The sequence below is a fragment of the Drosophila melanogaster genome, chromosome 2L (genome assembly GCF_000001215.4).
Source record: "Drosophila melanogaster chromosome 2L".
Classification (NCBI taxonomy): Eukaryota; Metazoa; Arthropoda; class Insecta; order Diptera; family Drosophilidae; genus Drosophila; species Drosophila melanogaster.
Genome location: NT_033779.5, coordinates 80,719 through 92,993, shown reverse-complemented (window position 1 = coordinate 92,993; position 12,275 = coordinate 80,719). Strand labels below are relative to the sequence as shown.

Sequence of the window (12,275 nt, the reverse complement as noted above, 5' to 3'; positions counted from 1 at the left end):
CCAAAATGCTATTCTAATTGTCTACATATTTTTCATGGCTGGCGCCAAGTTTCTTCATGTGCAGAGTGGTATTATCTTGTAAAACGCTAAAATAAGGTACAACCTTATTACGCCCTACGTTCGTTTGGTGGCTATACAAATTCGATCTTAGTAAAGCTCAACGGGTTTTTTGGAAGCACATATGTATGTTAAGAGCATAAAAGGCCAAGTTAAATTTAAAATTCAACCTGCAGAGTACACATTGCAGAAATGTGTTAATTTAATTATAAGTAACTATTTATATTCAACGCTTTGTACTATTTTTAGTATACATATACGAATGAAACCGTATAAATTAACTGTCTAGCACCTTTTGAGGTGTGTAGTTATTGATTATTTTTAGCGATCCAGACAGTGTGATACATTTGTTAGGATAAATGTGTGTACTTGTTTCTATAGACGTTAAATTGTGTGCAATAAGGCAAAACGCCCTTAAAAATGTTAAATTCCAAAAGACCAGAACCGTGATGAAGACCATTGATGCGAACGACTACTTTGCACGATCTCTAACTGTATGTATGTATGTGCATATATGTATCAGCAACATCCTCGTCAATAATTTGTCCTCTTAATTTTTGTTGAAATTTACATCCAATCGTCAGGGTCGTTTTACCTGCTGCTTTTACTTGGCCCCACTCAATGATCAACTCGAAAAGCACCTGAGAAGCCCAACCGCACGATGCAGTTATTAGTTTAGGCAGGACGAAAACAATCAACAGGCGATGACCGCCAGCACATCATCAGTAGTAGTGGCAGTTGGTCTGCGCCTTATACGGACCACTAAAAATACAGACAGAGCCAAGAATGAAGATGCAGGTATTCGTGCCGAGTTTATGCGGGAAATATCGAAAATACTGTCTTAATGAAATTTAAAACAAATTAACCAAGATTCGCTAAATAAGAAGGCCTACAAGAACTCCAATCGAATTACAAACGGTGTTAGCCAGAAAGACATTTAAATTGAGCACAAATACAAATAATACGATTTAGGATGCTCATGGTTATTCGAACGCATAGACAGAGGAACAGATGCTTCGGCACGCAAATGAAGAATTCAAACCAGTTACTTCGCAGTGGTCAAGTAGAAGTTGCGAATACGCCAACATTGGCAAATGAGTGACCAATAGCCCGTGACCATCGCACTGTATAGCATGCCATGTGTCAGCATGGGCGTAGTGATAGGGAGCTATAAGCGCGAGTGTGTCTCCTCCTGGTCAAATGCTTCTGGCTACGCTCGTGCGTGTCAACGTCAAGGCTCGACCACGGCATGCATCTGGTCGGTCGGTCAGAAACCATACACCACCGATGGCAATGGACCTGTGCCGTTGGCTGCTATACTTATTTACATTACGTTTATGACACTGCAATCGCACAGCCGAGGCCACGGCAACCAGCTGTGCGTCTGGCGCCACCCAAAAATTAACCAAATCGTCTTCTGTCTACTCCTTTGTGTGTTGACTGCAACAATGAAGTTTTCTATATGACAAAAGACAAGTGAACAAAACAGTTTTATGACAAGGATATTTAACAATACCCACTTGCAAATGGGCAACAACAGTTAGTGCGTGCAAGGGCAAAATCGAAGACAGGTACCTCCAATCCGTAAAATGTCAAAATGTTGCCTTGCACGTGCATTGGAGTTGCCGATATTAAAAAAAGTTAAAATAGCAAATGCCTTACAATCATACATATATGCTAAGCTCATCATATTTCGTTTTAAGTATTCAACACGGTCAAAACGCGATACTTCAATATATACGCGGAGCTCAGCATGAGCGATATAGACGACAAATTCAAGAGTGGTAAGGGTGCTAACAAACTCAAAGCGCATGCACAAGCGGATATAAATAGACACTTTTGAGGTGCATGACATACCCACATGCTAAGACATTCTATTAAGTAACCCATTCCATTGCCTTGTTTCGGGACTGCTGCCCATTGGCAACTTATGCTCAAAGCGATCTCGACTTTCATATTAACAATTTTCTGCTGTTGCCGTATCGAGGTCCATATTAACAATTTTGTGATGCTGCCTTGCCTTATTGCCTCTGTGTGAATTCTCCTGTACAGTATTCGGATTTTGGGGGCTTGAGGCAAACGGTGGCAATCATTGCAGAGATACGGTCAATGCTTTTGCTTACATTTTTGCAGATGAGCTTGCGGGTGTTTTACGTTCAAGAAGCGTGGGAATTGCTGTGGTGGAGATGTCTGGACTCATTAATATTCTTCTTCTTTTATCTTCTTTCTTGCGTGCAAAGTCCTGCATTCTCCGGTTTGTCTGAGTTGTGTCTGGCAGTCAGTCCTGATTTTTTAGATTTTGACATTAATAACGTACTTCTTAGCGTCTAATTTTATATCATGGGTATGATTTCTGGCACGCATGTTATTGATGCTGCTGTATAGTTTCGCTTGCGGCTGTCACGTTTTAAAAGAATAAGGTGTAATCTACGAAAACTGAGCTTTTTATATTGCACTGGACATAGTTACAATACTCTTGCTTTAAGACAGATATCTGCACATACAAACATGTTCTAAACATATTCCCACGCAAATTAAAAGACATATTGTCGCCATTCACATCACTGTATGCAAGTTTCACACATCTTGAATTTAAGGATGTCTGTTTTTCCTATCCTTCTGGTCAGCATATGTGCCATTAGTCGCCGACGGCGCCGATTCAATGAAAATCTGCAAACTGGGTGACGCCGGCAAAGGTCAAAAGGCCCAGAAAATAAAAACGCCTCTTCTCAAAGAAAACACATGTGCTGGCACTTACAGCAAGCAGAGAATTCCATGTGTTACAAATTCGGATCTGAACATATTTTCGTAAATATTTGTTTTTATTTTATTTAAGTAGGCTACTGTTGGAAATCCTTTCACCAAACGCTTTTCAGAATATTTTTAGATCTATTATTTAATTGATATTTGATCCGATTCTCTATCTGAGACCATGTCCTTCCGGCCATGTCCTTCTGTCTGTTCACGTCAACTGCAAAAAATTGCACCCCGACCATTTAGAAAAATATACATACATATGTGCCCCTCGCACTTTCCCTATCTTAGTTTCTGAGATATCTGATAGAGGGAAGGAAATCGGCTATAGCGTTCTCCTTGTTGAATTATTATTAAGCTCACTAACTTGGGTCATTGAGTAACGAGTGTATCGGTAGAAGTGAGTTACGCAATTTCCATAACCACGTGCCAAGGCCGGTTGGTTCCACTACTAAACGTAACAAGAAGGAACGTGACGTCACATGGAGGGACATGTGCTTATTACGGCAACGTTATGTTTACTATATGAAAGGAATTTGAATTGAGACGATATCACTTTCAACTAATTTTTGATAATGATTTTGATCGAGTAACAAAGCCTTCTAATTATGCTAAATGGCTAATAGATAAAAGGTTATTTGATTTCGATGAGCTTCTCAAAAGCTGAAATACGCAACAAATATTACATTATGTTCCGCAGAAGGTAGGCATTGAGCATGAATATTCTCAGAAGTCACCACTACCTGACTTCGCTAGTTTTTCAAGAAATTTCCAATATCCCAGGCGTTTGTTCAAACTATTGGCAAGGACCAGATATTAGTCCACGCAGACTAAAAGCAATTAGTGATTGAGACGTTCCATTATCCTGCTCTTGTAGCTCCATGCCGAGAATGACAGGTAGAAATACCTATATGTGTATGTGCGCATGTACAAATGCATATGTGTTTTCAGGTATCGAATCGATATCCATTTTAATTAAATATATATTGCTATTTTTATTTCGGTAAGTTCTTTTTCAGAAGCCAAATCAGTGTAACTCGATTTGTGCATGTTCGTCAACACCATGTTGTCCGCAAAATACTTCTTCTGACTTGATCTTTGGTGAAAAGCACATATCTACATATGTAGAAGCCAAACTGACTTCATGTACTTAGAGCCCGTCCTCATACAGAAGCCAAATCAGTAACCGCAACTTTACCTAATTTTAAAAAAAATCTTTGCAAATGATTCCGAAGTAATTCTAGCTGGGGCGTACGGAAAAAATGGTTTACTTTTAAAGGAACAGATCAAATTTCGCCGACACGTACACGAACCATTTTTGGAAGTCCAGCATTCTTATCCTTGAACTTCCAGCTTGACAAAGGCTTGATCGCGACCTAAACGGCGGTAGCGGAGGACTGCTCAGGTTGCTACACTGGAGATTGTGAAGTCTGGGGTCTGTCCAATCGAAGAAAACAGGTTAGGCCGCAGCCCAATCGCATACTTTAAAAGCAGAACAAGTCTCTAAAAAAACGAAAGTCATCATTCAAAAAGCATTTCGCGCGACAGACTCAAACTCGTGCCCAGTGTACATCTGCTAAGGATATCAGACAAAAAGACGAAAAGAACCCTAATGATATTAGGGAACTGGCTCTTGCATTCATTCCAGCGGCAAGTTTTTTGTTGTGCGGCGTTCGAAAGAATGATCAGCAAATTTAAACTTTTTCCTAGAACTGATCTTTTTTTTATCCAAAACGTAAGGAGGTATTCATCCTGACTTAAATAAATTTCCAAATACAAGCATATACATATATACATACATAAATATAAAAGAAGCCATGATAATCCAACTTACAAAATTATGACGAGTTCTGTTTAAAAAAATACATACGTATCAAATAAAATATTTGTAAACTATCTAAGAAACTGACCATTCTATGCCTAAAAATCGAACAGCTTGTGCAATACTAAAATTAAATGTTGACATTATTAAGACCGTTGCTTTTACTTTCTTCGCCAGTGCCATCCGCAGATGAAATACATACTAATACATATTTTATCACGTATGCACAAATGAAATTGACGCTGGTATATGCGTTGTGTCCAGCAGCAATGTTGCAAGAAGAATAAACTGTTTTAATAAAGTCCTGATTATGATAGAGGCTTTAACAGCCTTATAAGTCAAACTTTGCAAAATGGAGAGCAGCCGAAATTAATTAATCTTACCTAATTCAATGGCATTTAAGATCTTTTTCTGTCCAAAATATTGAATGTATATTCATCCCGATAAGTTTACAAAAAGTCAAAAGACATTTTGTCATTGAAACATAAGTAAGGCCGCAGAAAAGTAATACTTGCAATCAATAAGTTGAATACAAATTTTTTCTAGTCGCAAATCTCAAGCGAGCGAATATTTTCATTCATAAAACTAATAATGTGGTAGTCAAACATGTTCGACAGCGAACCGATCCAGCGGTTCGTACCACAGTGCTGGCAGGTCTTTCTGCCTAATATTTCTGGTGCCAATAAGTTCAGAGGCCTAGCAAACTTAGCTGTTCAAAATTTTGCTTTAAAGTATTTATATATTTCTTGTAAAGATAAATACTTTATTTCTTATTAAGCATATAATTTACTTATGGAAGAAATATATTTTCTGGCTAAGGGCGCAATTTTTTTCAAGCCATACACACATTAGGACAACGGACTCTAAAAAAACTGAATGGTCAACACTGATAACCAAACGCAGTTCGACCGCGTGCTGCTTTTAGCATGAAGCCAGCCGGTCCCTGGCGCAGGCCATTTCAATCCGCAAGATATTTTCAATCCGTCAGATACTTTCGTTGTGAACAGTCGTGCTCCGGTCAGAAGATTTTACGAGAAATCGTGAAAATAAAAAGTTCTAATAAGTTGAAGATAGTGCCAAAGCTCACATACGGCTTAACCAAACCACAAATTAAAAAAGTGCCTTTAAACAATACGTGACATTTCAATAGGTTTATGTTAACATAAAGCCCGTAATTGTGAATAAATAAAATATAAGCCCACAAAACTATTCAAATACCGTTTTCGGATACGCGCTACTTTTAAAGTTCTTGAATGTCCTTCGCGGCTATGGCGAATACCAACACAGAAAAACTTTACATGCAACTAAGCGCATCGGAATTATCAGCAATTATTATGAAAGGTGGGTATTTACCTTTTGCACGAGCAAAGGACACTGCACCTGTTGCCTGCGAATTGTGCGGCACCTGCAAATACTTACATAAATATACACACCTACATACATAGGTTTTTTATGTCTTGCAGTCGGATGATTATAATCATTTCCCGCAAAATATTTGTCGACAATAATTTGTCAAATAGCTGTATATTCATTTTTGTAATCGAAACCCAAAAAGAACGAATACAATCATTAAGGCAAGGAGGCTATGGCCCAAGGCTATGCAATAGACACTGAAGATAATTGACGACCAACATTGTTAATAGGGGGTGCTGCCGTGTGCACCCAGAAAGCCCCACCAACTAACACGTTGCAGCAGAATCATATTAGCAGCAGACTTGTGAGGATGGCAATTAAGATGCAGACAGATACGTAAATAAAGCCAACTATGTGTCGCCAGCGTACTCCAACTTTCGTCTTGTGTTGCATATGTCGGCCAAGCACTTTGCCCGCAATGGCGAATTTGGGACGACGATGTCGCCAGACATATTGGCAATTTGTCTGTTTGTGAAGCTGGAGCGACAGTTGGACTCTGCATTGTGTGTCCCTTTTCACCACCGCCTGCTGATTGTTATAATGTTCGAGGACAGACGTTAACTCCTTCCATATTGTTGGTACTGTTTACGTCAGCATTTCATAAAATCGATTTTATTTTTTGTTTCTGTGATCATTTATTTAAAATGCTAGTCTTAATCAGCAACGTTTCGAAATGATTAGTCTAGATGGCCATTGGTTTGGATAGAATAAGGTGTCTTTAATTTAAATTGATCACTATGAGTTTATAAAAATTCCACTTATATTATTTTACTACATAACGCAATGTAGTAACAGGAAAGCCGAATGATATTGGGTTCGTTTTATAACCAACGTAAAAATGTCCTTACCAAGTGTGTCAAAGTACTGCATGATCTGGATGTGTTCTTACGATTCATTCATAAAAGTGATGCGTCATTTTACTACAATATATTTCATATAGTCGCTATAACATATTTACATTTATGTACGTATGAGTATATGCACTTGTTATGATAAGACGAGGCTTCCCACACAGGGAACGCTTCCCAGTGGACCGACCGCCAGCCAAAAGCCGCCTATGATGATAACCTTTCGTTGACTTTTGGCGTGAATATGGGATTTTCTTATGCCTCTGACAGTTAATGTCTGCCGTTTTTAAGTAGGTTTTAGCTGATTTTCGCAGGAGGGCATTCATTCTTAGAAAAAAAGGCCAATAACGGGAAAACCGTTGTCAATTTCTGAGCAAAACTTGCTATTTTGTACTTGGCACCTAAAGACGGATCAGATCCATAAAAAATAAACTAATTTGGGCGTACAAAAAACATCTTAAAATATTCTTAATATAAACAATCGAGAATAATACCTTCTTCCGTGTATACTAAAAATAAAATAAAATGTGCAGGTATTGCCCTTTGGTCGTTAGATGTAACTTTAAGTGTCTGATACGGACAACTTAAATATAAATTGGTAGAAATTTATTTTTTAAAAACTTGGCAAGCTTTAAAAATGTTTCCGTTTGGCACAGGTGTTTTAAACTAGACGACGCCTGCGAGGACGGTGGCTTAAAAGTAAACATTTGTCTAAATATAAATTAAAATGCGGTATATAAACCACGCAAGACATGGGATAGAGTTAGGGCTATAAAACTGATGTTATTTGTACAGCCTGATTTCGTGGCCGCAATGTCAGTCAGTTGCTTTGAATTTCGTTTCGTTGTTTATCTGCCTAAAATTAGAAAAGATAGCAGAATATTGTGCTTATAAATAGTTGAATAAACATGCAAAAAGCTTACCTTCCGTAAATGTGTGTCCGCACCGGTTCAAACAAACAGGGAATAAATTTACTCATTCTTAGCCAACTTAGCTTAAGTAATTAATTTAAAATTAATAACAAGTAATTATTGTATGTATGATTGCTGACAAACATATACATATATATAATGGATAGGCTGATAACACAATAATTGATTACAAAAAAAATTAGCTGTTGAAGACAAAGTTTTTTTTTGCTTAAATACCGGAATACTTATAAATATCCTAGCAGATTCTATACCTTTATACTTTGCTGGCACAACCAAAGTTGAAATCGCAAACAAATTCGATCCATGTATGTATGCTCGTTTATATGCATTGTGATTTTTTTTTAAATTGCTAACCGGGTTGTTGGCTTCTGATGCAGTGGCTGCTTCATGCTGAACTTGAACTGGCTTTATTCGCCAGACTTGAAATAAATTACTTTTAACAAGTAAGCTGCGTTTCGGCACTTCAATACTTGTGGAGGTCAGTGGTAAATTAAGAAACCTGTTTTGTTTTCGTGATCAATGCATAATTTCACTTTATATAATGGACTTTCTTCTCATGTAACCTCCGATTTGAATGTATTAAATAGATTTCATAGGGTGGAAGAACATATTATAGATAAGAAAATACGTCAAAACTACGTCATCCAATTAGTTTCGATCAGATGGTAATAAAAAATAGTAACTAAAGATTTGGGATTTATTGAATTTTGAAAAGTCGAAGGGGTGTCACACAAAGGCAGTCGCAGCCCTATTCGGCTTGCTGGCCTGTTCCGCGAAAACGGGGGTTTTTTTAAATTTACGAATACGAAATGCCAAACATTAGTAACCGGTTCGGCGTAATACGTCACAGATAGAAGATAACTAACTCTTAAATTTTTTGGTATTTTTAGATTCACCCAATTCCAACGACCGTGATGCGGGTTTTTGTTCCGCCAGTTCGGAAAGCGAAGGCGGAGACGACTTGGTCGTCGAGCACGCGCGCAGTGGCAGTCCCGACATCAGACCAAAAGGAACAGACTCGGCGGACTCCAAGCCAATAGCCCTTGTCCGCAACAAACGCAAGAGTTCGGAACCCTTCAAAGTCGTAGGTTTGACGACTCCCAACTCTAAATCCATGCCTGGTCCTCCGTCCAGTGCGAGTATGAATGCAACTGGTCCGCTAAAGAAACGCATACGATACACATCTTCCGCCGATTCGGCAGTTGTCCTAACGCCACCAGCCATAGACTCTCCACCGCCCAACAGTTGCATACCTTCCACGTTGCGCCTGCAGCATGAAATAATGCCTAATCCGGCACATATATATGTTCGCCATCCGGGAGTTACGACTCTTCACAGATCGCTTGCTGCCCACCCAGAACAGCTGGAACCACTCGCATTAGTAACGACCAAAAAGCAATGTGTCGACCAAGCGGGGCCTAAAATAGAGGCCTTTTCCGCATTGCTAATTGGAAAACAGCCATCCGCCAAAAAAACGTTGAAGGAAAGGACGCAAAAAGAATCAACGTCATCTTCCTTTTTAGAAGCTAGTCTTAGCGATGAGGATCTGAACAAGACGGGATTGGCACCAATTTCGCGACCTCATCAACATCAACGCAATTACAAGAATATGACTAGGGAGCGCCGCATTGAGGCGAACGCACGTGAACGGACCCGTGTACACACCATATCCGCCGCCTACGAAACGCTCCGCCAAGCTGTTCCAGCCTATGCCAGCACTCAAAAACTTTCCAAACTCTCCGTTCTTCGGGTAGCGTGTTCCTATATACTAACCTTAAGTAGAATGGCTGGCGAGGATTACAGCGCCGATCAATCCGTACCGTCCATTGCCACGTGCTTAGAAGCTGTAACATCAACCATCCAAACGGAGGGAAAAGTGAAACGAAAGAAAGACGAGTAATCTGTCCAGTTTCGTGGATAACTTACTTTTTTAGACTTTAAATGCGACTGATTTCTGCTATTTTTTTAAATATTTGTGCTTAAGCTTAGATTAATCTGCATACAGCATTCCTATCCACATGCTTTGATTCTTTGCCAGAAGTGGCCTAATAGCTTTAAAAGTTTTCAAGGCTTTGTTAGATATACAGACTTCATGAGTTTAAAAAAAAAATTTTTAAGTATGCCTGCATACAATTTGTATTTGATATTGACATTGTTATGAATAAATACTAGCGATGTGATCATAATTTAATCTCTACCTACAGAAACATTTTAGTCAGTACAAAAAGTCAACGCCATCTATGTACGAGTGTATAAAAAGACAATAATCGGCATCCTTAAAACCTATGTAAATGACAATAATGTAAACTATATATTTACCTAAAAAAGTTTCAGTTTCTTGTTTCAAACAGGATTTTTATATCAATTTACAAGTTTTTAAAAGAAGCTTTGCCAAAATGTTGTAATTTCACCATCAACTTTAGTTACCTTAGGACTGAATATGAAAATGTATATTTTTTTACATGTACCTCTATAATAAGATCAATTCTTCTTTTACGAATTGCATACAACAGAGATAATCAGTAGTAATTAAAAATCCGTAGTTACGAAATTAAATAAAGAATTTAACAAATTTCAGTTTATGTAAGTAACTGTAGACGTTTCCTCTTCAATTGTAATCTCATTGTTTTGTATACATTGATATATTTGTACCCATGTATACATTCATAAGTGTACGTGCCATAGAATCAGGAAATACACAAAACTTACTATAAAGAGAATGTATTTTTATATAGAGTTGGGATTTCAGGTGGTCGCGGTTAAAATATTAGTCATCTGGGTGCAAGCGCACTAAAGGAAACCATATAGAAATGACGGCTTTAAGGGTTATTTTATGTCTGTACGTTAAACAATCTTATCGTTTGCAACAAGCTATTTCGTGATATTAAAAACTCAACAGGTGCGCAAAGAACGGCACGCTATCGATTTAAGTACACCTGAACGCATCCACGTTATCGTAACGAGTTTTGGCAAAACTTAGTCCCCTTATCAGGTTCGGAAATATATTTGTCAGCTTATCTAGCAGGCACAAAGTTTACCAATATCACAGTAAGTTGACAGTGCATTAGAACTCATGACGTACTCTGAAAGAACTCAACACTATTAACTATGCATATTATTAACAAAGTAACTGCATCTAGTTGACCCAGTGCAATATCCAGAACAAATTACATCAGCTAAGAATCCTATAGAAAACAGGTTAAAAACAGCAATTTCCGATCAGTACATATATAATGACTTGAGCATTGGCGTTATTCAACAAAGAGCAGGTGGGAACTAGACCTGCAACTTACACATCTATATTAAAGTACCTCCACTTTCCTAATAAAATATTAATAAAACAAATTTAAGAAAATTTTCCCATTAATTGCACACACAAAATAGAGATTGCTAGGCCTATGGTATCCGTAATTTGTTAAGAAAAAAACAACAACGTTACTCCGTAAAATGCTGGATTTTTCAATGAATTTGGGGAAATGTGCGAAGGCCCTGTACAAATTAATATTAATTTTTCTTGCTTTAACATCGAATTTAAAGACAATCCCAGCCACATGCTGTGTTTTAAAATTTTCATTCTCCTGGTATCCCAATAATATTTAAAAAAATGAACATCTGCTCATATAAAAATGACTTCTAGTAGCAATGTTACAAATTAGCATTTGTGTAAATAAGTTAAAAAATATAAACTATAGTAAACCGGTGCATCACATGTCGTGACGAGATGTTATTTAAGTCGAAGCAAACTGAAAAATTGTTGCGCAAATATTGACTTTAAAGTCGTCTAAAAATACCACAAACAATTGTAGTTGCAGCTTTAAGTTATAGCAGACGACAAATATTGTCGCACCTGTCACAGGTGTGGCAACGTCTATTTCGGGGCAGTTGCCAGTTGCGCGTGTGCCTCACAAGGTGTTGGTGCGAGGGTGAGCCAATAAACTAAGTACTGTCTTGGCATCACATGCTGAGCTAGCTAGCGTGATCTTCTCATTTAATATGCGTACAAATTAGCACGATCAATGCTGCTTGGACTACATTGATAATTAACCAAAAATGTTCAACTCGTTATAGACGAGGGCTAAAAATAGATGCTAAATATCTCCGTTTTAGGATTTTCTCCAGCAAAGCAATTTTAAAGTTGTTCCTTAGCCCTTTGGTAACACATTTTGCAATATACTTGATACTGCGCTTTTTACAATAGTTGTGCATCCACAGAATATGAAATCATTGGGTTGAGACACAGCAATAGATATTTTTATGTAGCTGGGTGTAGGGATAGAAGAGCAGAACACTTTTCGCTATACAAGGAGGTAAGGTGGAAAAAAACTTGTTAGGAGCTTGTGTATGTGTACGTCAAGGCCTACAAGCACACCATTAGTTGGCGCCTAGATTGCAAGGCGCAATTGACAATTTCAAAATAAAACCAGACGACTGGTGGGCTCGTGACAGTCC

At 38.1% G+C, this 12,275-nt stretch overlaps 1 protein-coding gene across 2 annotated transcripts; it reads left to right on the top strand.

Moving 5' to 3' along the window:
- The first annotated feature begins 5,606 nt into the window (after nucleotides 1-5,606).
- net lies at nucleotides 5,607-10,573 on the top strand. Of its 2 annotated transcripts, none has more exons than NM_080081.3 (2): nucleotides 5,607-5,974; nucleotides 8,717-10,573. In NM_080081.3, exons 1-2 carry the CDS (start codon nucleotides 5,902-5,904, stop codon nucleotides 9,724-9,726), a joined length of 1,083 nt encoding a protein of 360 aa, NP_524820.2. In that variant the 5' UTR covers nucleotides 5,607-5,901; the 3' UTR covers nucleotides 9,727-10,573. The 2 variants fall into 2 exon arrangements, with proteins under 2 accessions (NP_524820.2, NP_001259789.1); NM_001272860.1 differs by having other exon boundaries at nucleotides 8,717-10,010.
- Nucleotides 10,574-12,275: the final 1,702 nt, after the last annotated feature.

What these genes read in the sequence shown, in the direction of transcription:
- net (NM_080081.3), top strand. Translation starts at nt 5,902, where the DNA reads ATGGCGAATACCAACACAGAAAAACTTTACATGCAACTAAGCGCATCG. An exon ending in ATCAGCAATTATTATGAAAG is followed by an intron (nt 5,975 to 8,716) that starts GTGGGTATTTAC and finishes TGGTATTTTTAG; the next exon opens with ATTCACCCAATTCCAACGAC.